Source organism: Microtus ochrogaster, chromosome 7 (assembly GCF_000317375.1).
Source record: "Microtus ochrogaster isolate Prairie Vole_2 chromosome 7, MicOch1.0, whole genome shotgun sequence".
NCBI classification, from domain to species: Eukaryota; Metazoa; Chordata; class Mammalia; order Rodentia; family Cricetidae; genus Microtus; species Microtus ochrogaster.
This window is the reverse complement of record NC_022014.1, coordinates 38,330,536-38,354,372: the sequence shown is the minus strand read 5'-3', so window position 1 is coordinate 38,354,372 and position 23,837 is coordinate 38,330,536. Positions and strand designations below refer to the sequence as shown.

The 23,837-nt window shown below is 56.1% G+C and overlaps 1 protein-coding gene and 1 long non-coding RNA gene across 14 annotated transcripts in view; one reads left to right on the top strand and one right to left on the bottom strand.

Moving 5' to 3' along the window:
• Rai1 (retinoic acid induced 1) overlaps window positions 1-23,837 on the top strand; it is a 99,269-nt gene that overhangs the window by 73,665 nt on the left and 1,767 nt on the right. For 9 of the 13 annotated variants that reach the window (XM_013347193.2, XM_005349955.3, XM_026780842.1 and 6 more), the window contains 2 exons: window positions 10,684-16,225; window positions 19,429-19,522. In XM_013347193.2, the coding sequence (XP_013202647.1) occupies window positions 10,700-16,225; window positions 19,429-19,522 (5,620 nt within the window). In that variant the 5' untranslated portion in view covers window positions 10,684-10,699. Of the gene's footprint in view, window positions 1-1,248; window positions 1,524-2,173; window positions 2,395-3,318; window positions 3,674-10,683; window positions 16,226-19,428; window positions 19,523-23,837 lie in introns of those variants that run through there. The other 4 variants (XM_026780845.1, XM_026780840.1, XM_026780844.1 and 1 more) reach the window with 3 other exon arrangements.
• Window positions 2,105-6,022, bottom strand: LOC113456344. The gene is made up of 3 exons (XR_003377164.1): window positions 4,425-6,022; window positions 2,514-3,268; window positions 2,105-2,185 (listed from the first exon to the last, which is right to left on the bottom strand). It is a non-coding gene; the product is annotated as an uncharacterized LOC113456344 (long non-coding RNA).

Sequence of the window (23,837 nt, the reverse complement as noted above, 5' to 3'; positions counted from 1 at the left end):
GTAAGACCTCTGGAGGCACCAGGAGGTCTCTCCAAACAGCATCAGCCTCTGGTGGGGAGCAGGGGTGAATAGTGAGATGGGAAGAACTTTCTAGACCCAGGGAAGGCAGAGCCCAATGAGTACCATCCCCCAGTACCTTGTTTCTGCCTAAGCACCAGTCCTCTTCTCGCTCCTAACCCTGCCTGGCTTCCAGGGCCCTCCCAGCTTAAAGCCACCCTAGGGAATCAACCTCTCTGGCCTGCTAGGCCTCTTATGTGCTTGCTGCTGCTATGGGGCTGCACTGTGGAGGATGAATCCAGCCAAAACCCCAGCCTCTTACGGCCATTTTTCTTCATCTAGTCAAGACAAGCCTAAAGAGAACAGTCTTCAGTGCCCAGATAGACTATGTTCTTTTCTGTTGCTAAACCAGTGGTTCTCAACCTTCCTAATGCTGCGACCCTTTAATACAGTTCTTCATGTTGTGGTAACCCCACAACCATAAAGTTACTTTTGTTACTATTTCATAGCTGTAATTTTGCTACTGTTATGAATCGTAATGTAACTTTCTGTGTTTTCCAATGGTCTTAGGTGACTCAGTGAAAGGAACACAACCCACATGTTGAGAACTGCTATTTAAACCCCTGGTTTCTGTGCCTGGGATGGCCTCCACTTCCTTCACTTTCCCTGCTTGCTGCCACCCCTAACTGCCTTCTCCTTAAAGAGGGAGAGGCCTCCTGAGACTCCTGAATTGGGCTAAGAACAGTCTGGAAAGCGCCAGGATACTTGGGGGACCCAGTCAAATGCTGGTCCTGGCTCGGCTGCCCATCTGATGCTCAGCTCTTCTAAAGAGGGCACAATGAGGTTTAGGTGGGTGGCCTTTGGGAGAGAAGGGCAACCACAACCGACGCGAACTTCCTGCGACCTCATTCTGAGGGAGGAAAGGTCTGAAGGAGGAGAGCCAAGCTAGGGTTCTCCCTAGGGCAAGCCTAGGCAGACCAACAAGAGGAGTAAAGCAATCGCTGGAGCTTCCTGTGTGTGCTCCTGGCATTTCCCCAGACCCTGGCTCGGGAAGGGTCTTCCTTTGAAGTTTCCGGCAAGACCAGCCCACTGCTGTCCAAATGGCTTATTTGTCTAGTGGCATAGGAAAGGGGACTGGAGGTGGGTGGGGGTGGCTGCGCCCCGCTTGGCGCCGCTGCTGCCCGAGGGTCCGTGCTTTGGGAGCTCCAGCTTTTGCGAACTATAGGATGCTGAGACCAGGCCGAGAACCCCAGGGGGACTCGGTGCTCCGGCCGGCTGTTTTCAGGCTGGCGGGGAGCTGGAGCCGCCTCGCACCGCACCGCCACTCCGCGCAGGGTGGGAGGGAGCGAGGGAGGCGAGGGGACGAGCGCCGGCTCCCCGCCCCCATCCCACCCGGTTCCGATATTTAGCTGAAAGGCACGCGGCTCCTAATCGGCCCTTTCCAGGCTGAGGTGTAGCGGCGCTCTGCCCGCTCAAGGGCGGGGGCCGGGCCGGGGGAGGCGCGGAGTCCGGAGCCTACGAGCGAGGTGAGGAGCCCGCGTCCGCGGCTGCTGGAGCGGGCGGGCGGGCGCGTACCGCCGAGGCAGATATAGAAAGGGGGGCAGGTTAAAAATAACCCTCTTCGGCTGGGAAGCTCACGCTCACTCTCTCGCCTCGTTCGGTGCCAGAGGACTCCAGGGGAGGTGGCGTTGGGGAGGGCAGCGCGGGATTCCCCTCCTCCGCCGCCGGGCGGGGTGCCGCCTGCACGCCACGGCTGCACGTGTGCGGGGCCGCGCGCCCGGGCCCCTCGGCCCGGCCCGCGGCGCTCTCCCCAGCCTCGAGCTTCTGGCTGCCGCCCCGCCCGCACCCAGCGCGGCAGTAGGAAGCGCTCCTTTATTCATTATTTACGAGCATTAATAGGTTTGGGGCGCGCGTGCTGGGGGAGGAGGCGAGGATGCCGCGGGGACCCCAGCGTTCGAGGAAGGGTGCGGACCTGCGGGAAGGTCTGCCGGGCGGGGGGGCTCGGACGTGGTCCTTCGCGGGTGCTCACTTAGCCTAGCAGGGAGCGGGGGCTGCAGACCCCATGCCCCGCCCTGCACGGTCCTCGCCGCCGCGTCCCTGACGCAGCCCTGGCCTCATTTATCATCATCTTTGGTCAAGTGGAGTGTGCAAGGAACAGCTGCTTCACTCGGCTGACTTCCGAGGGCGGCTACAGCGGGAATCAGGAAAATGAATGATGGAGGCTGAGGGGCCGCCCCCAGGTCCGGGTGCAGGCGGGAGGGAGGCGAGGGGAGCATTCTGGCTGCCTTTGCCTCACGACCTGCGCAGCGCCCCCTTCCTCTCCGGGCGTCTACAGCCCCTGCGGGCTGCTGGCTGAGGACAGGCGGGTGTGCCGGAGGTCGCCGTGACCTTGCTGGGGTCAGTGGGCTGGGCTGCGGAGGAGGCGTCGGGGCGTCTTTGGTGGCCCTCTCCGGATTGGCGGAAGGCCGGGGAGACGAGGGGGGGGAGGGGAGTACCAATGGAAGGTGAAATTTTACCTGCCCCTGAGGGAGTCCTGCGGATTTTCTCCCGGCGCTGGCCACGTTCTGCCTTTGTCTTACACGGCCGAAACAACTGTAGCAGCGGCGGAGAGGCCGCAGACCCCACCCTCCGCGCGGCTCCCCAGCCAGCTCTCCGCTGCTGCCCGCACCTCAGTGTGGGGGTCTTGCCCGCGCCCTACCCCGCCTGGTGTCGACGGGGCGGGGGCTGGTTGCGGGAAGGGTTAATGGCCTAGTCGCAGACCCTAATTGTCAGAGCTAGGCCCCGCTTCGTTCCAATTACCCTAAGTAGAGACTGAATGCGCAATTAACGGAGTCAGCTTGCCAACTGGAAAGCTGTCCCCGCTTTCACATTGAGCGGAATACTCCACCAGCTGACTTGGACGAAGCAATTTCCTCCGCTCTCCCCTTTCTCTCTTCTCCAGCCCCTTCTCTTTTTCTCTCTCCTTAATAATAAAATTATACCAAGCAGTTTGCGGTGTGGCAGGCGGCCAGAAAAGCGTTTCTTTAAACGCCGCCGTCTCACAATTAGGCAGCAAGAGGATTTGACACGCCGAGGCGGCCTGACAGGCGGCTTCCTCCCCTGGGGGCCGGTGCAGGAGGGGCTCCAGTGCCCGGCTCCCCCATATGGAACCGGCACTGGGAGGGGGCCAGGGTTGCACCTCCTGTGCTGTCAGTGTGCTGCAGTGAGAAGCCCCTGGGGCAGGCAGCAGGGGAGGTTCCACCCAGGCTCCGGGAGGCAGCAAGATCTTTCCCTGTTGGGGTATAGAGAAGGAAAGCCATTTTCTCTGTTTCTGTTTGACAGAGAGGCATCTGGGGCACACAGCTGCTGAGCCTGGTGGACAAGTCACTGACCCTCTCTGGGCTTCCATTGATCTCTACAAGTTTGGGATTGGAATGTTGAGGAAGAATGTGCCCTGTTCCTGGGGGCTGGTTGCTTTCCAATGTCGATACTGTCTTCCGAGGAGGTTAAAGACAGCACTGTCTGTCATGAGACCCCTCTGCTGCTGCTGCTGCTGCTGCTGCTGCTTGGAGAGCAGACCTAGAATTCCTATGGTCACATAAGAAGAGCTGCCATGGAAGCACCAGGGACCAGTAACCCGGAAAATAGGGTACATTGATCACTGGCTATAAGCAACTGAACTCAGAACTGGATCGAGGTAGGCAGTAGCTGCTATAGGAGGCAGCTGCTACTGGAAGCCACCTTGCTGTTTGCTGCCTCCCAGCTTCTGGAGGGCAGCCACTTCCTTCACCTCTTTTTTCCCCTTCCTGCCCCAGGTGCCCTTCAGCAGCACTGTGGCAGCTTTCTGTGCCTTAGACTACAGGAGCTGTGTACATTCCCCTGGAACCTCAACCCCCTGCCCATCCCCACCTGGACATTTGCCGATCCCAAATGGGCTCCAAGAGCTGGTGGGCGCCAGCACTAAAAGCTGTGGAGGAGAGGGTGCAAGCTTCACTGCTGCCGCTTCCTCCTTAGCTACGGTTCCTGTCCTGCCCATCCCTCGCCTACCTCCTGAAACTGCTCTCTGGACCTCATCCCCTGAGGCTGAAGGCTAAATCATGTGATAAACACAAAGCCAGGAGTGTCCCTCTATTCCACTTAGTCACAGTATTTATAGGGGCAACTCTGGGGCCAGAGTAGGGCTTTGGAACTTAATGGCAAAATGCAGAAAGCACCTACCTTCAGGCTTTTACCCTTAGGAGGCAGCTCATTGTACCATTAATTATGTAATTACTGCTGTCATGAGCCCCACCTGGGAGCCTGGCAGGGGTCCCAGGAGGGGGAAGGGGCAGGGGCAGGGCCTCACCTGTCTCCTGTGGAATGTTACCATGGCCACTCCCTCCACCACCTCTACAAGCTGTGGCTGACCTCTGTAGGTTTTCCGTCCTTGCTGTACCCCGGTCACTCACCTTTGTTTGCCTGGACCTTGCGGCTCCCAAGGCCTGCTCTGGATCCAGAAAACATTATGGGGTGCTCCTTGTTGCATTGAATACCCAAGTCCTCAGCCCAGCAAAGCCAGAGCTAAACTGCACGGGGTGTCAGCTTCATCAGTGTTTGACACCTGGGGCTGATGGTCGAGAGAGAGCCCACAGAGTCTTCTTGAACTTTGCACTGTTTAAATAACAACAATAAAAACCCTTGAGACTTGGTTGATAGCTTTTTTATAAAATGACTGTGTGTGTGTGTGTGTGTGTGTGTGTGTGTGTGTGTGTGTAAAAGAACAACTTTCTGGAGCTGGTTCTATTGTGGGTTCCATGGATTGAACTTGGTCACCAGGCCATTTTATCTAGCTGCCCTGGTAACATTTTTGAAAATGAAAGCCATCCCATACTGTACACTCCTGACTTGTGACCTGTTACAAAAAGAAAAGACTGCTCTGTCCCGTCCCCCACACCCCTCCACTCCTGTACTTGATACTGAGATGTACAGCCCGTCTCCAACCCCCTACCTAATACTTTGCTCCAAAGTAGATTCTGTCCATCCTTGAGAAAGGGTCTGTGGCCCTAGCCCATGCCCTCCAGTCCCCATCCAAATATACCATGTCTTGTAACCTGACCACTTACTCTGGATTGTTTTCCCAGGGTTCATGTGACATTTAAAGCATGATTCATTTAATGCATATTTATTATTCTGGGCAATGGGGACATGGTTATGAATAAAATAGGCAAAAATCCCTGCTCCTATGGAACTTTTCACTCGAGAGGAGATTAGTAATAAGGCAAAAAGGTAAGTGCAGAAGGAGGCACATGGGTCTCATGTAAAATAAAGTGATCACACTGAAGCCAAGGTGTGGAGCTGGGCAAAGAGATGTGTAGATGTCAGGGAATGGTTTTCTTAGCAAAAGCCTTGAGGACCACGGAGGTGAAAGGCTTGCCCAAGGTCAGCACCCTGCTGGCATTTAGACAGCCTGCTGCTGGCTTGGCACTTCTTGGCTGCTGCTTCCACAAGTAAGTTAAGTCCTGGTCCTTCTGGGAAGGGGAGGGGACAAGGCTGTACTGATCAGTTTCAGTCTTCTGTAAGGATGGTACAGTACTGCTGGGGCTCGGAATGTGGACCAACCCAAGCAGCCTGGGAACTCCCTGGCTACTCAGGGTGCTGGATGGAAAAGCTCTGAATGTCTGGTCTTTGAACCCTGACTGTGGGTGGTATCAGGGAGGTCTGGCTAGCCTGAACTGAACCTGATAGGAAAGGCCGCCAGGCCTATTCTTTGTCTCCTTGTTTAGATGGGTGGTGGTGGATAAAGTGACCCAAAACAACGTATCCGCAGGAGACTGCTGAAGAAGCAGTGGCAGTTAACATGGCTACAGACAGGACAGCCCTGATGGTGGGCACAGGGCCGGCTGGACTATGGGCCCCGGCTGCTGAGAGCATCATCCACCCTGTGGACCCATTGCATCATAGTAACTCTGTAGGGTCATACTGGTACAGGGCCTGTGGGCATGGTGTTAAGAGGCCACTCCAGTGCCTTGGCATAGCAGGGAAGATGAGTTGGAAGGGGTCTTCTCAAACATCCTCCAGAGAATTCAGATTCAGCTTCTCATGAGGTCCCCAGCATCTTTGGGGACTTTTTTTTTTTTCCAGTTAGTTTTGCTGTGCCGTCCAGACAGGCTTGTTACTGTGCTGTTAATTGTACTGAAGGCCTCCTGAATGCTAGGCAAATACTTGACCACTGAGCTCTCCACCTAACCTGCCTACTGGTCCTGAACTCGAGATCTGATCCTCTTGCTTCAGGTTCCAGATACTGGGACCACGGGTTTATACCACTTCAACCTGCTGATTTTCTGTTTCAGTGATGGGGCTGCTGACTGCATGCTAGGCAAGCATTGTAAAAACCGTGAACTACACCCAGGTCTCTGTCTTCCTTCTCTGCCTGCCTCTGGCAACTCAGGGCCTCAGACCCTTTCTGGGGGACCTGTAAAGAAGGTGTTGTCAGCATGGGGTGGTCTTAAGAGGCTGTGCTTTGGGGTGGAGCTGCCTTGCCATTACTAGCATCCCTGCCTGCCCTAAGCAGGTCCACCAGTCCCCTCCTCATGCTAGACCTCAGTCCAAGGAGTCTAGCCTAGTCTCAAGGCCTGTGGCTGCTCTTGTGGCTTCCATGGAGATTCATCCCTGCTGGCTATGGCTGATGATTTGGGCTCAGCCATGCCGCATATTTCCTATTATTTTATGTGTGCATGGGTGACGGCACCCTTATGGAAGCACGTGGAAGAGGACCTCCGGTTTTTCCTTCTGCCACTTTTCATGTTGTTTCCTTAAGACAGTCTCGCTGTCTTACTAGCTAGCCAGCAAGAACAGACTATACCTATTTCTCCTCTCTTCCTCCCCCCACCCCTTGCTACTGGGATTACATGTTGACGCAGCTGTGCCCAGCTTTTTGCATGGGGGCTGGGGTTTTAAGCTCAGGTCCCCATGTTTGTACAGCAAGTTCTCCAATCTTAGCCATCTCCCAACCACCAAGTCTTATGGTCTAGGGTCCTACCCTAGCCATTGCTCCCTGAACATCTTCTGTCCCTTCCCCGCCTCCTCTCTGGGTTCTCAGGCCTTGAGTAGGTAAGGCTTTTTTTTTCCCCATTTTCCCTGTATCTACCAACCAGGTCATAAAACAACTCTAGGTAGGTGGGAGGGCCAGTGACTGGGGGCTGCCGGTGAAGCAGGGACATGTCTCTTCTCACCCCTCCCCCACCTTTCCTCAAGATAACATTTTCCAGGGCCAACTGGGAGCAGCTCTGGCCCACAACATATCCATCTCACTGGTGGGGCCAACCCTCAGGCCTGAAGAGGCGCTGTACTAATGACTAGTCCCTGGAAGCTGGTCAGATTCTATAGGTAGGTTTGCCTGCTGGGAGTTGGGGTATAACGGCTCCATGGTAGACCTTACTTACCAGGCTAATGGTCCTGGGGTTATCCCTAGTACCATAAAAATAGACTTGCAGGCAGGGTCTGACCTGCTGTATAGGGGTGTGCGGGCAGGTAGGCGCCTATGCCTATATTCACCTGGCCTGAACTCAGCTCCCCTTTCTTGCTGTAGTCTACCAAGACACTCTTCAGGGTGGGGATTTCTGGGATGGCATCCAAGAGAGGGGTTTGATCTCCCACTCAGCTAGGGTCACGAGCAAGTCCTTAGCCCCTCTGAATGTCACCTTTGGTTATAAAGGGACAAAATAAAGCATCTAGGTGCTTACTGGCCAGCTTCCCCTCTTAGAGTCTTTGGGAGAATGTCAATGCCCAAGGCTCAATCTTGCCATGCTTTCATGACTGTGTTGATGGCTTGTGTCTGTGGTTGTTCTGTCAAAGGAAGTTATCCAGACTGCAAGCACTGTCCAGTACCACAAAGGTCTTGAGATTTAGCCTTGCTGGGCTCTTCCGTCCAGTGTCTGGGAGTATCCAGTGGTTACAAGGTTGGAGTATTCTTGCCGCTAGGGCCGAAGAGAGTTAGTTGCTCTGGATTCCCATCAGCTGCCTGCCAGATTCTGCCAGGGTGGCTGAGGGGAAGTTTTGGCAAGTTCCCAGGAGAAGGGGGAGGGGAAGAAGCTGGGGCGAGATTCCCTTTCCCAACCTTTACCGCTAACTAGTCCAGCCACCTCAGCTGCTTCTCTCCTCCGTGTTGAAAGGTCACCATTACCTGTGGGGGAACTCATTCTTCAGTCTGCTCTCTGAGTCTGCCTCCCTAGTCCTTCGCTATCCCCCTCTTGTCTCTTCCATGTCCTTTCCTGGTGCTCTTGAAAAATAATCATAATCACAATAATTAATAACAACAGAGCCCACAGCAAGCCTGAGGTGGCTCTTAAAGAGGCAGTACCCTGTTTCTCCTGGCAGAGCCAGCAAGACCTCTGCAGCTCCAAGCTGGCAGCTAGGATGCCACCATGCCTGAGCCTTTGTTTCTGTCCCTTCCTCTGCCAGGGTTGGAGGGTGGTGCTGGGGCACATGTTTCTGCCTGTGTCCTCCAACAAGCGCTGGGCCTCTGGGATTTTAATTGAACTGTCTTTTCTTAGAGATAGATGCCTTCCACATCCAGCTGCCTGTGTGCATGAGGAAGCCAGCCTGTAATCCTGTGTGGGGAAATTAAAAGGCGCAGCAGCTGGACTGATTAGATGGGGCAGGGACACTGTTCATGACTCCCCCTCTTTTTAGATAATGTCTCTGGTAACGCAGTTTGGGAATGTGGTTATGGGGGTAGGGGGAGAAGTGTGTGTGTGTGCGTGAACACATACACACACACACAAAAAACTCCAGCCGTAGAAATGTTAATGATATCTACAGGACACTCAGCAGGAAATGAGAGTGATCTGGGACTAATAAAAGCCGAAATGTAATTTGTGCAGATATATGAGGGAGGCAGATGTAGCCTTCGGAGCAGTCCGGGTTTGTACGTATAAACACACACCCAGGGAGGACAGGAAACTGTCATTTCGTGTACTGATCTTGGAAGTGGCCCACCAGCAGTCCTGAGCAGGGGTGACATCCACCTACATCCTGAGTGTGCTCTGCTCTTGGAAGGTGGGGGCAGGAGGCACCAGGCCACCCACCTGGAGAGATGCTGCCTCCAGCCCCTCTGGATTAGCACAGCCTGGGGTGTTTCATCTAAACCACAAGGACTGGAGTGAAGTAGATCCAAAGGGTAGGTGGGCACTCTCTTAGTGAGGGGTTAGAGAGGGGTGTAATGAGCTGGGGGGTGGGGCAAGCAGGGGCCTTTAACAGTCTGGGGAGGAGGAAAGTTTCTTAGGGACAGCTGGGTCTGGCCTGCTGCTGTGAGCTTTGGGGTTATCTGGGCATGCCCTCTTCTCCTGGATAGAGCTCCTCTTTTGCTCTCTTCCCTGGGTCAATTCTAAGACAAAGAAAGGAGGGCACCTTTGTGGGATGGAGACTAAGGGAGGCTGAACCTCCCTGCCAGTGCAAGCTCTCCATACCCACCTCTCATACCTTGTCTTTGCTGTGAGGCACCCTCCTCTCCACCCCCACGTGCACTTCTCAACAAACAAACAAACAAAACCCCATGAAACCTTTGTGGTCTAAGGCAGGCCACACCTCCCTCTTAGTATTTTTTGGAACAAGAGCTGGAAAGTCCCAGTTCCCTCCTGGGGGCTTGAGCCTCTTAGTCCCAGAGAACGTGTACTTCCTGCCTTCAGCCTGGAAATCTTGACATGTGGGGCATAGGCCAAAACTTGGGGATATTCCCCCTCTTCCACCATTGAAGATTTTCTGGGGTAACCAGTCAGTTGAAGGAAACTAATTTACACAAACTTATGCTGTGACTATCCACAAAAGCCCCTGCCCTCCTGGTAGATCAGACACTGCCTGCCCCTGTCCCCCAGATCGTGGCTGCCTCCAACAGCCCTGGCCTGTGAAAGTTAGCAGCTCAGCAGGAGGGGACAGAGGAGAGGCAGGGTAGTATGCTCTCCAGTGGCCAGGGCACTGCGTCTTTGTCCCCTCTTAGTATGCATCCCCACACTCTGGACCACATAATCTGTTTATGCACCTATGATACCGAGAACAGGAGGCAGGTGCTGCCATCCTTCACTCCCAGGAGTCAGAGGAGGGGGGCTTTGTGTGGACAGTTGGCTTAACAGCCCCCAGTCAACATCTGCCAGAAGGGACGGAGTCCAGATGGCACTGCAGGGGAGGTGTGTGTGAGCGTGCTTGTACATGTGCCTGATAGGTCCTTTGTACATGTGTGGATTCCTGTATTGCCGGCACAGCAGCCTGCAAGCGGCCTCTCCCCAACTGGGGAGGGGTCCTCATGGGTACCTGATATGGTTGTGTCATGCTTAAGTAGGACTGCACAAAGACGGAGATTATGGGATCCAGTAGGGCCCCAGGGAGCAGTGGAATCGCTCTGCTAATTTGAACTGTCTATGAGGGCTGGGCGTGGTAGTACAGACAAGCGGGCAGAGGGAGGAGCTGGCAAGAGTAGCCTGGAGTAGCCATTCCTGTGACTTGCTGCGTGCAGCCTGTTTTGGACTGTGCATGTCAGTGGCAGTTCTCCTTAGCCTGGCTCAGCTGCGGGCACTGTGGAAGCAGGATTTCAGAGCACATCTCCCAGACCCAGAGGTTGTCAGTGTGTGCACAGCTGGTGGGAAGGTGGCCAGGAGGGGTGCTGGCTGAGGCAGAGAGAGTGGAAGATGGCCCATCTGAATTGTTTTCCCTCTGCACCATCCCTTCTCTTCACAGATAACCGGCCCGAGTCATGCAGTCTTTTCGAGAAAGGTGTGGTTTCCATGGCAAACAGCAAAACTATCCACAAACCTCACAGGAGACATCGCGCCTGGAGAACTACAGGCAGCCAGGTCAGGCTGGGCTCAGCTGTGATCGTCAGCGGCTGCTGGCCAAGGACTATTACAGCCCACAGCCCTATACAGGCTATGAGGGTGGCGCTGGCACACCTTCTGGTACCGTGGCCACGGTAGCTGCAGACAAGTACCACCGAAGCAGCAAGTCCCTGCAGGGGAGGCCAGCTTTCCCCAGCTATGTTCAAGACAGCAGCCCCTACCCAGGGCGTTACTCTGGCGAGGAGGGTCTTCAGACCTGGGGGGGCCCACAGCCACCACCTCCCCAGCCTCAGCCCCTGCCAGGGGCAGTGAGCAAATATGAGGAGAACTTGATGAAGAAGACAGTGGTGCCCCCAAACAGGCAGTACCCTGAGCAGGGCCCCCAACTTCCCTTCCGGACTCACAGCCTGCATGCCCCCCCACCACAGCCTCAGCAGCCCCTGGCTTACCCCAAACTCCAAAGGCAGAAACCACAGAATGACCTTGCTTCCGCTCTGCCTTTCCCCCAGAGCAGCCACTTTCCCCAGCATTCTCAGTCCTTCCCCACTTCCTCCAGCTACGCCCCGGCAGTGCAGGGTGGCGGCCAGGGGGGCCACGCCTACAAAAGTTGCACAGCGCCATCTGCCCAGCCTCATGACAGGCCGATGAGTGCCAACACAAGCCTGGCCCCAGGGCAACGGGTCCAGAATCTTCACGCTTACCAATCGGGCCGCCTTGGTTATGAGCAGCAGCAGCAAGCACTCCAGGGCCGGCACCACACCCAGGAAACTCTGCACTACCAGAACCTCACCAAGTACCAACACTATGGTCAGCAGGGCCAGGGCTACTGTCCGCCGGACACAGCTGTCAGGACTCCCGAGCAGTATTACCAGACCTTCAGCCCCAGCTCCAGCCACTCCCCTGCACGGTCTGTGGGTCGCTCCCCTTCCTATAGCTCCACCCCGTCACCACTGATGCCCAACCTGGAGAACTTCCCCTACAGCCAGCAGCCGCTTAGTACTGGGGCCTTCCCCACAGGCATCACAGACCACAGCCACTTTATGCCCCTGCTCAACCCATCCCCCACAGATGCTGCCAGTTCTGTGGACCCCCAGGTCAGCAACTGCAAGCCCCTGCAAAAGGAGAAGCTCCCTGACAACTTGTTGTCGGACCTCAGCCTGCAGAGCCTCACGGCACTCACCTCGCAGGTGGAGAACATCTCCAATACCGTGCAACAGCTCCTGCTGTCCAAAGCGGCCATGCCACAGAAGAAAGGGCTCAAGAGCCTCGTGGCCAGGACTCCGGAGCAGCACAAGAGCCAGCACTGTAGCCCTGAGGGCAGTGGCTACTCAGCTGAACCAGCAGGCACACCACTGTCTGAACCACCAAGCAGCACACCACAGTCCACGCATGCTGAGCCACAGGACGCCGACTACCTGAGTGGCTCCGAGGACCCTCTGGAGCGCAGCTTCCTCTATTGCAGCCAGGCCCGTGGCAGTCCCGCCAGGGTCAACAACAACTCCAAGGCCAAGCCTGAGTCCGTGTCTACCTGTTCTGTGACCTCACCTGACGACATGTCCACCAAGTCTGATGACTCTTTCCAGAGCCTGCATAGCACTCTACCACTGGACAGCTTCTCCAAATTCGTGGCAGGTGAGCGGGACTGCCCACGGCTGCTGCTCAGTGCCCTGGCCCAGGAAGATCTGGCCTCTGAGATCCTGGGGCTTCAGGAAGCCATTGTTGAGAAGGCTGACAAGGCCTGGGCTGACGCTTCCAGCCTGCCCAAGGACAATGGCAAGCCGCCCTTCCCACTGGAGAACCACAGCACCTGCCTGGACGCTGTGGCCAAGACGCCATGGTCACAGCCCGGGGAACCAGAAGCCTTGCCTGAACCCTTGCAGCTGGACAAGGGTGGTAGCACCAAGGAATTCAGCCCAGGGCTCTTTGAAGACCCTTCTGTGGCCTTTGCCACCACTGACCCGAAGAAGACAACCAGTCCCCTGTCCTTTGGCACCAAGCCTTTGCTCGGAGCTGCCACTCCAGACCCCACCGCAGCGGCCTTCGACTGCTTTCCAGACACAACCGCTGCCAGTTCGGTGGACAGTGCCAACCCTTTCGCCTGGCCAGAGGAGAACTTGGGTGATGCTTGTCCTCGTTGGGGCCTCCACCCTGCTGAGCTCACCAAAGGCTTGGAGCAGGGTACAAAAGGCTCAGACAATGTGGGCAAAGCAGATACACACGAGACCTCTGCCTGCTTGGGCTTCCAGGAAGAGCATGCCATTGGGAAGCCAGCAGCTTCACTGGCTGGGGACTTCAAGCAGCAGGAGGCAGATGGGGTGAAGGAGGAAGTGGGTGGGTTGCTGCAGTGCCCTGAGGTGGGCAAAGCTGACCAGTGGCTGGAGGACAGCCGGCATTGCTGTTCCTCCACTGACTTCGGGGACCTGCCATTGTTGCCACCCCCTGGCAGGAAGGAGGACCTGGAGGCTGAAGAGGAGTATTCCTCCCTGTGTGAACTGTTGGGTAGCCCTGAGCAGAGGCCCAGCCTGCAGGACCCATTGTCCCCCAAGGCCCCACTGATTTGCACCAAGGAGGAAGCAGAGGAAGTGCTGGACCCCAAGGCTGGCTGGGCCTCCCCATGTCACCTCTCTGGTGAGCCTGCTGTCCTCCTGGGCCCCTCTGTGGGTGCTGAATCAAAGGTCCAGAGCTGGTTTGAGTCTTCACTGTCACATATGAAGCCGGGAGAAGATGGGCCAGAGATGGAGAGAGCCCCAGGTAGTTCTGCCGCTTCAGAAGGCTCCCTGGCCCCAAAGCCTAACAAGCCTGCTGTGCCTGAGGTGCCCATTGCTAAGAAAGAGCCTGTGCCGCGGGGTAAAAGTTTACGGAGCCGCCGGGTGCACCGGGGGCTGCCTGAGGCTGAAGACTCTCCGTGCAGGGTACCAGCACTTCCCAAAGACCTCTTGCTCCCAGAGTCCTGCACAGGACCCCCCCAGGGACAGGCAGAAGGGGCTGGAGCCCCAGGCCGGGGGCTGTCAGAAGGGCTCCCCAGAATGTGTACTCGCTCTCTTACAGCTCTGAGTGAGCCCCAAACTCCTGGACCTCCAGGCCTGACCACTACCCCTACACCTCCTGACAAACTGGGAGGCAAACAGCGAGCAGCCTTCAAGTCTGGCAAGCGGGTAGGAAAACCATCACCCAAGGCTGCATCCAGCCCCAGCAATCCTGCTGCCCTGCCTGTTGCCTCGGACAGTAGCCCCATGGGCTCCAAGACCAAGGAGCCAGACTCTCCCAGCATCCCTGGCAAGGACCAGCGCTCCATGGTCCTCCGGTCTCGCACCAAACCCCAACAGGTCTTCCATGCCAAACGGCGGCGGCCCTCAGAGAGCCGGATCCCAGACTGTCGTGCCACCAAGAAGCTCCCTGCCAACAACCACTTACCCACTGCATTCAAGGTCTCCAGTGGGCCCCAGAAGGAAGGCCGGGTGAGCCAGCGGGTCAAAGTCCCCAAGCCTGGTGGACCAGGGAGCAAGCTTTCAGATCGGCCTCTCCACACGCTCAAAAGGAAGTCAGCCTTCATGGCTCCTGTCCCCACCAAAAAACGAAGCCTCATCCTTCGAAGCAGCAATGGAGGTGGGGTAGATGGGCGGGAGGAGAGGGCCGAGGGCTCTCCTGGCCTCTTGAGGAGGATGGCCTCACCCCAGAGAGCCAGGCCCAGAGGCAGTGGTGAGCCACCCCCGCCCCCACCACTGGAGCCACCTGCTGCATGCATGGAGCTGGCTACACCATCATCCCTGCCCAGTGCCGTGAGGACCAAGGTGCTGCCACCCCGAAAGGGCCGTGGCCTCAAGCTGGAGGCCATAGTACAGAAGATCACCTCACCTGGTCTCAAGAAACTTGCATGCAGAGTGGCAGGAGCTCCTCCTGGGACTCCCCGGAGCCCAGCCTTACCTGAGAAACGTTCAGGGGGCAGTCCAGCTGGGGCAGAAGAGGGTCTAGGAGGGATGGGCCCTGGACAGATGCTGCCACCAACTTCAGGGGCCGAGCCATCATGTAGAAATCCAGCCAGCAGGTCCCTAAAAGGCAAACTCCTGAGTAGTAAGAAACTGTCCGCTGCTGCTGACTGTCCCAAAGCTGAGGCCTTCATGTCCCCAGAGACCTTGCCGTCCCTAGGCACTGCCCGGGCACCGAAGAAAAGGAGCCGGAAAGGCAGGACCGGGGCCTTGGGACCCTCTAAAGGGCCGTTGGAGAAGCGGCCCTGTCCTGGCCAAACTCTGACCCTTGCTACCCATGACAGGGCCAGCAGCACTCAGGGTGGAGATGAGGACAGCTCCAGTGGAGGAGGCAAGAAGCCAAAGACAGAGGAGCTGGGACCGACCTCCCAGCCCCCTGAAGGCCGGCCCTGCCAGACCCAGACAAGGGCACAGAAGCAGCCAGGCCAAGCCAGCTACAGCAGCTACTCAAAGCGGAAGCGCCTCAGCCGTGGCAGGGCTAAGACCACCCATGCTTCACCCTGTAAGGGGCGTGCCACTCGGAGACGGCAGCAACAGGTACTGCCTCTGGATCCTGCGGAGCCTGAAATCCGACTCAAATACATTTCTTCTTGCAAGCGGCTGAGGGCAGACAGCCGCACCCCAGCCTTCTCACCCTTTGTGCGGGTGGAGAAGCGAGATGCTTACACCACCATATGCACTGTGGTCAACTCCCCAGGGGATGAGCCCAAGCCTCACTGGAAGCCCTCCTCCTCTGCTGCCTCCTCCTCCTCCGCCTCTTCCTCCTCCTCCTCAGAAACAGCTGGGGCCTCTCTGACCACATTCCCTGGAGGCTCTGTGCTGCAGCCGAGGCCCTCCCTGCCCCTCTCCTCCACCATGCATCTGGGGCCTGTCGTGTCCAAGGCCCTAAGTACTTCTTGCCTTGTCTGCTGCCTCTGCCAAAACCCGGCCAACTTCAAGGACCTTGGGGACCTCTGTGGCCCTTACTACCCTGAACACTGCCTCCCAAAAAAGAAACCAAAACTCAAGGAGAAGGTGCGGCTGGAGGGCGCCGTTGAGGAGGCCTCTCTGCCTCCCGAGAGAACAGTCAAAGGCCTGGACTGTGCAGCCGCCACTGCTGCCACTGCTACCGCTCCCACCACCACCGTCACCACCACCACCACCCTGGGGAGGCTGCCCAGGCCTGATGGCCCCCCTGACCCTGCCAAGCAGGGCTCCCTGCGCACCAGTACCCGGGGCCTGTCGCGGCGGCTGCAGAGTTGCTATTGCTGTGACGGTCAGGGGGACGGGGGTGAGGAGGTGGCCCCAGCTGACAAGAGCCGCAAACATGAGTGCAGCAAAGAGGCCCCTGCAGAACTCGGTGGGGACACCCAGGAACACTGGGTACATGAGGCCTGTGCTGTGTGGACCAGCGGGGTGTACCTGGTGGCCGGGAAGCTCTTTGGGCTACAGGAGGCCATGAAGGTAGCTGTGGATATGGTAAGAAGCTGGAGAGCTGGGTAGGGGCTGGGATCTTGAAGTACTGACAGGGTGACAGAGGTGTCTTCGGAGCTTTACTTTGGGTGACTTGTGCCCATAGCCAGCGAGTAGCCAGAGTACAGGCCCCAGGCCGTGGAGTCCCTTGGGAATGTGGAGGCAAGTTGGAGTATTCCTGGGGCTACAACAGGACCTGTTATCCGCCCTTGCCCAGAGTATGTGTCTCAGTTCTAGGTTCCACTGGCCAGTCTTACACACACACTACAAAAACCGGAGCTGCTGGGCCTGGCAAGACAAAACCCTTCCTGAGTTAAGTGCCAAGATGGCCTGGTCTCCCCTGAACTGGGACATTGGGGATAGCTCCTAAACAACATGCGGCTAAAGCCTGGGACGCTGGCCCTGGGCAGCCCTGGGTTACCTGGCCACAGAAGCCCCGAAGCTCACACTTCCATTCAGAGAACGCTGGACCGCCACAGGCCCTGGGGGGCAAGGTCACAGGACCTAGCTCATTAACACATTGATCTTGAGGGCTCTATTTGGGATCACAGGTCTGGGATGGAGAGACATTCTGAGCTGTGACTGAAGCTAAGTTTCCCCAGACCAAGGGGACTGGCAGATCCACTTCCTGTCTCTGCAGACCATGCCTTGGGCAGCAAGGCTCCCAAGCGCACTCATCCACACTGACCTTACTGGGTGTCCATACCAGCTCTGGTGATTTCCTCCTCCACCCACTGTGGGCAGCTGAGCTCAGAGGACCCTGACTGTCCAGTGGCCTCCCTCCTTCCCACACTTTACCGTCCCAGCTCCTCAGAAGCACTCTATCCAGGCCCCATCCTTGACCTTGGGGACCACTGGAGATGCCTCCTTTGGCTCCAGGCTCCAGGTATCTCCTGCTCATGGTGATGGCTAATACACTCTCTGGGTCCTGTTGTCTGCCCACCTTGCTGCGAACGGCCTGAGCCACAGCTTTCAGCACTCAGCCAGTTCATGGAGCATGCAGGCACCAAAGCCCCGTCTGCCCTGGCTCCAAGGAGACTTCTTCATCTTCATCGCTACCTTGAAATAGTCTTGTCTCTCCCTTCATCAGAAAATAACAAGACTGGAGCCCTGTCCTGTGGGATACCTGATACCCTGCACTATACAGGTCTCTTTTGAGGGTCGGGGCTGGGACACAGTCATCTCATGTCCCCAACCCCCAGCACTGGGCTCATAACCAAGGAGAAACATTGGTGAGTGCAGGGAAAGGCCCTGCTCCCTGACCTGGCCTGCTCCTGCTGGCCTCTTGTTGGGGACACACGCACACACACACACACACACACACACACACACACACACACACACACACACACACAGCATCATGTTGAGCTGAGGAGGGTGTATGAGTCACAGTGGAGCTGGAGCCACTCACTGCTGAGCCCTGTCAACGCTACCACACCCTGGCGTGACAAGGAAGGCCAGGAGAGGCCCTCATTGGACAAGGTTGGCTGTATATTGAAGGCTTGTCCCTGCCAGAGGTGGGTCTGGCTGGCTCATAACTTGCAGCTGGGACCTGCTGCCAGGCCGTACCCCACAGCCACAGGCTCACATGGCATGGCCTCGCAGAATACACTGAGGGTTTCTGAGAGTGACCTGCGGGGTCATAGCTCAGCTCATTGTTTCTGCCCAGGGCCTTGTTGGCACTACTCTCCAGGAACCGGGCAGACCCTGGTTCCGATCTCACTTCAGGAGGCCTCATGTCCTCTGCAAACCCCACCCAGGACACTGGCCTTTCCCACAATCTGTCAGCCACTATGCTCACCTTCCAGGTCTCAAGCCGCCCACACAGTCATCGTACACCTCATTTCCTGGCTAGAGGAGGTATTGCAATTCAGGACCTGGGGCTGATTCACATCCTCAGGAGACTGGTGGCCTCTGGGTGTGGGTGCCTGGGCCAAGGAATGGGGCACAGTTGATCAGCTGTACCCCTTCTAAGGGACCTGGGCCAAGAACAAGGTCATCACCCCAGAGGGCCTCAGTCTCTTCTTAGCTGCAAGGAGCAGTTCTGCTGTGGAGCTGCTTGGGACTGTCTCCCACGAGGGGGCCACGGTTACCCTCAAACCTTGCAGCACTCCGGAGGGCTACTGTGAGATTTGGGACTATCTGCCACAGGGAGGAGGGCAGAGTTACCCTCAAATTGTTCAGTGTTCCCAAGGGCCAGAGTGAGAGAGATTTGGTCTACTTTGTGGTTCCCACTGTCTTTCATCTTCCTTCAGTGGCTTAAGAGGTGGACCTAGGGCTCTGGGTCCTTGGGAGCCCCATCCGGAAGCCCTGCATGGATGTCTTCCTCTCTTGCTGACCCATCCCCAGTGGCGACTCCACCTGCAGAGTGTTTGAACAGTACACACCCTGCCGGGGAAGCATCGATCTTCTGGGCTGTGGTTCTGGGTCCCCCTGGCCCTCTGGAGCGTGCGGTTTGTTCCCAGCTCTGTTGTTGGCCTAGAAAAGACAGTGCTGCGCTGGGACTCCAGCCATGCCAGGCACCAGGTGCACTGTCCCTTAGCCTCTGAGCCTTCTCTGTCCTCTGCTCTGCTCCTACCTCACTGCCCACCGTGATCACAGGCTTGGGAGCAGTGGTGGCCTGGCCCAGGACCCATCTGGATCCCTCCTTATGTCCAGTTTTGGCGTCCTCCCCTGTTAGCCATCTCATCATTGTCCTATTCTAGCCCTGTCACAGCCTCCAAGCCCGACAGAAATCATGGAGACCAGCGAGAGGTTGGACAGGGTCTGGGGGCATCAGATTCACATGAGATCAGCCTCTTGGGGGTAATATGTCAGCTCTTCCCCTCAGCTCATCTTTGTGCATCTGCTTTGATTGGCTAGAAAGAGCGCCCCTCTCTCACATGGAGGGGGCCTGTCTCACCATCTGAAATGTGGGGGTCAGTGAAAGCCATTCCCCTTGCCGCTACTAGCAGGAGCCAGTGAATGAAGACACTCCAGAGGCAGCATGGAGCAGCACCTGACAGATGGCGACTGCCAGCCATGGCCACTGTGGTGACTAGCACCACTAGCCCAGGAGGGTCCCCCACCCAGTGTGCCAGCCCATGAGGTGGCAGAGGGCCAGCCCTCGGGGGCATTTCCTCCCCGCGGCATCTCGGTGCCGCTGTGGCAGAAGTGCCGTGGGGTGTGTCTGGAACACACAAGACTCACTTGCCTTCCTTTCTCTTCAGCCGTGTTCCAGCTGCCATGAAGCCGGGGCGACCATCTCGTGCTCCTATAAAGGATGTGTCCACACCTACCACTACCCTTGTGCCAATGACACAGGTAAGAGCTGGCCTGGGTACAGCTGTTCCAACTTAGACCCCATGTGACTCCCAGGGCCCTCATCTGCCCCAGCAACTCTTTATCATTGTTTCCTTGGCCTCTGCCTACACTTGGCAGTTCCAGACATATGGAGATGGGTCGGTCCCTACCTGCCTGAGTGAGGGTTTCCCGGAGCTCTGTGGGGTAGGCAGAGACATATATGATAGAACAGAGATCTAAGCTGAGAGCTCAGGAAGGAAAGTGTGTGGGCTTTTAAGGAGGAATAGGAGAACACTCAGCAGAGAAAAAGAGGATGGTTCTAGAACAGCTAAAACCAAATGAGCTGAGCGTGAGTCTCAGTGACAGGTGTTAGTTGTGACTGCCCTGTGCTCTTACACAGAACGTGCCCATACCTGAGTGCCAGAGACACCAGCCCCAGCAATTAATACAGAAAAATAAATAAAACTAGGGGCATTTAGGTCAAGGTGGAGACAGACCAGCTGGCGTATTGGCTGTTAGGACTCGCCGTGCAGGTCTGTGGGGCTGTGACAGGCCCCTGTGACCTGCCCTCATTCCCGCTCCTTCCTTGTTTGTGGGCCATAGGACCTTGAAGCCCAGCCCTAACCCATCAACTGGGGACCTTGAAGCCCTCATCCATAAAGAAAGCATCCAGGCCCTGGCAGTGGTGACACTTCTTCCTGTGTGTGTCACAGTGTTTGTACGTAGGCCCATCTGCAGTGAGGACTGTGAGCAGCTCCTCACTGCAGCAGCAGGGCTGTCCAGAAAGCAGTCTCCTGGGTCAGAGGCTGTCACACCCTCCATCCCTCTCAGCCCTGACCTGGTCATTTGTCCTAGTCTGAGCAGTGGAACGCCATCAGTGCTATTGCCCACTGGATCCTGGGCCAACATCAGCCCCAGCCAAGCTACCCTGGTAGCCACACAGGGTCTCAGATGCCAGCAGTCCTGGTGTTACAGAGCTGCTAACATTCAACAGAAAAAAAGATGTTAGTGGGCACAGGAGTGGCTCCTCATTGACTGTCTCCATCACAAGGTGACCTGTATTGGAATGTGGACCCAATCTAAGAGCAAGGCCTCACTCCCTCTGCCACCTGTCTGAACCAAGGTCATCATGTGGCAATTCGCCCAGTCCTAGTTCCAAGCTTATCTTGTGCTGTCTCACCCACAGCCACACAGAGGCTGGGGCTTTCTGGCCTTCTCTGCTCTCCTATGCCAGGCTTGCCCAACCTCCCCAGGGGCTCAGCCGTGTTTCTGCCACAGTAATAGATAGGTGTCCCGGTCACTGTTGTGCCCTAATCTAAGCAGCTTCGGGAAGAAAGGATTTGCTGTGGCTCAGTGGCAGGTCACAAGCCAGCACAGCAGGGAAGTCAGAGCATCAGGCTATTGAGCTGGTCCCGTAGGTCAAGGAGCAGAGCTGGGTGTGGTGGCGCACACCTTTAATCCCACCTTGGGGAGACCGAGGCCTGTGGCTCTTTTGTGAGATCAAGGCCAGTAGGTCTACTTAGTTCAGGACAGCCGGGGCTGCAAATAAAGACCCTGTCCCAAAAAGAAGCAGGAAGGAACTAGACATGGTAGCAAACTCCTTCAGTCCTATCCTTGGGAGACAGTTTGAAGCCAGCCTGCGTTCCATAGCAAGTTCCAGGTCAGTCAGGGCTATATGGTGAGATTCTTTCTCAGATAGCTGAGAAGTTAAGAGTTCTGCAGAGGTGCCCATTTCCATTCCCAGCACCCACATACTGGCAGTCTACAACTACCTCTAATTTCGGCTCCCGTGGATCTGATGCCCTCTTCTGGCTTCTTGCCTTACTGCAGTGCCACAGATACCCACTCAGATATACATATACACACATTTGAAGAAATAAAACTTAAGGCAGGCATGGTGGCACACGGCTTTCATCCTGGCAGCTGGAAGGTAAAGGCAAACGTATCTCACGGTCAGGGCCAGCCTGGTCTACAGAACGAGCTCCAGGCCAGCCAAGGCTACATAGTGAGACCCACTCTCCCAAAATAATAAAATCTTTTTAAAACACACAGTAACCAATGCTCCTTGACTACCACACTCTAAAGGCCGTTTCCTTGGACTCCACAGCAGGCCTGGCTCACATTGAACTTCATTTCTGTCTCGTGTTCTGCAGTTTTAGCCCCCTTTAAAGAAAGATCTCTGTTTCCCAAGGAGGCTATCGCCTGCCTTCCTCCAGGCTCCCCACAACAACAGCAGGCATGGTGGGGGTGGGAACTGGGTTCCCGACACTGACAGGCCGCTCAGGAAGGTCCCAGTAAAGCTCTTGAAGCTTAAAAAAAAAAAAACAGTAGTAACAGAACAGCCGGTGTATGTTTTCGTTGCGATTGATGTGATCAGGACAGCTCCCTCGTGAGAGTGGTGAGACAGCGCCGCTGCTCTTCCGGAGCGCCTGGGTTGACTTCACCGCTCACGTGGTGTCTCGATAGACATTTGAAACTCCAGTTCCGGGGAATTTAATGTCCCTTTTTGGCCTCCACTGGCACCAGGCACACATGTGGTTCATAGGGTACTTTGCAGTCAAAGGACCAGAAATGTAATTATTTATTTTTCAAAAAAGGAAATCCCTGACAGGCATACCCAGAGGCCCATCTTGCAGATTATTCTAAATTCTGTCTGGTTGACCATGAACACTGTCCCATCAGATAAGGAAAAATATATTGTGCTTATAAGAGAGGCCCATTTTGTCTAAGCTGGGAAGATTCCAGACAGGTCCCACAGCGTCAGATGAGTTGAGCCATGGCTTGTTAGTGGTAGGATTGCAGACCCGGCTTTGTGCACCTAACAGGAACTAAGACATTGACATGATCAAGACTGATGAACTCCCACAGTGGCCCAAGTAGAAGAGAATGATTGCTGGTCCAGGTAACTATGCATCCTAGGAACTCTTGGCACAGGATTCACAGGACTTGACAAAATGAGAACGTGGCTATGTCAAATCTGGTGTCCTCACTTTAACAAATTGGTTTGGGCGGGAGGTTGTAGGGCACACCTTTAATCCCAGCACTCAGGAGGCAGAGGCAGATGGATTTCTGTGAGTTGGAGGCCAGCCTGGTCTACAATGAGTTCCAGGATAGCCAGGGTTAGACAGGGTGGGTGTGAGAAAATAGAGCATCAGTAGCAGGGGTCAAGCTTCTTGCCCTTCCCGCACCCAGCTCAGTGGCTTACATAGCACCATAAACACTTTCCTTAGGCTCTGCAAGGGGTGGACCAGTGCTCACTGCTTCAGGTGACTGGCCCAGCACATGGGGCAGCAGCAGGGCCCTGCAAGAACTGGTAGCAAGGCTTTTGGAACCTGTGTTCTGTTGGCCAAAGGCAGAGCCATGTAGCTAAGAGTGGGGGTCAATAGGAGGAAGAGAGTAAGCCACCAGCAGCTGCCCTGCAGCCAGGCGGCTCTGGAGCTGTCCCCACTGGACTCATGTTCTCAGCACTGGGGGTGGGGCACCTCTGAACAGCTGTCAGGGAGGTGGAGCCCTGGGAAACAGCAGCCAGGCAAGTGAAGAGGCCAGAGTAGCTAGCCACGTGGCTAGTACAGGAATAGCTCACCACCTGGGGTCAGCTGCTCCTAGGTTGCTAGAAGCAAGGTGGCCACTGGCTATCCATCCCTTCCCTTTCTGCCCCTCACTCTAAGAGCACATTGGCCACAGCATAGGGTCCAATCTGAACATCTCTATTCAGTCCCAGAGCTGTCTGCCCTCACCTCGTCTCCAGTCCCTGCTCTTACTGTTGGGTGATTTTGGCTGAACTGACTGGGTTAGATTGTATTGAAACCTAGGTCCAGCCCAGTCCCAGAGCCAAGTGTATGAGCCTAAGTGCACCTACCATCCACTAACCCCAGAAGCCAACCTCTCCTGCAGCTTCCTCTGCTGGTGTCCCTCGTCTTTAGGCCGGAAAAGGGAAGGCATATAGGCAGGTCGGCACCATCCTAAGTATGAGATGGGAGAATTTGTCCGGGAAGGTGAACTCCAGTCAGCGCAGAGAAGGGAGAAAAGGTGGGCCTTTGTGTGGATGGCGGCTGGCAAGGTCTCAGCCACACACTGCCCAGGAAGGCATGAAGACCTGTGAGCTTGTCACTGCTGTCTCGTAAGAATAAGCCCTTCCACCCATCACAGCACCCAGTAAGCAGCAGACAGTGACTCTTCTACAAACCAGAGGCTGAGGCTCACTCAGGAGCTGACGTTCCAGTCAGAACCTGAGACTCCAAGGTGCTTTCTGAGCAAGGGCCTCTCCCGACAGTTGAGTGTGAAGGAGGTTGGGACAGAAGTGGCCTTGCACAGTAAGGCAAAGGATGTGTGTGTG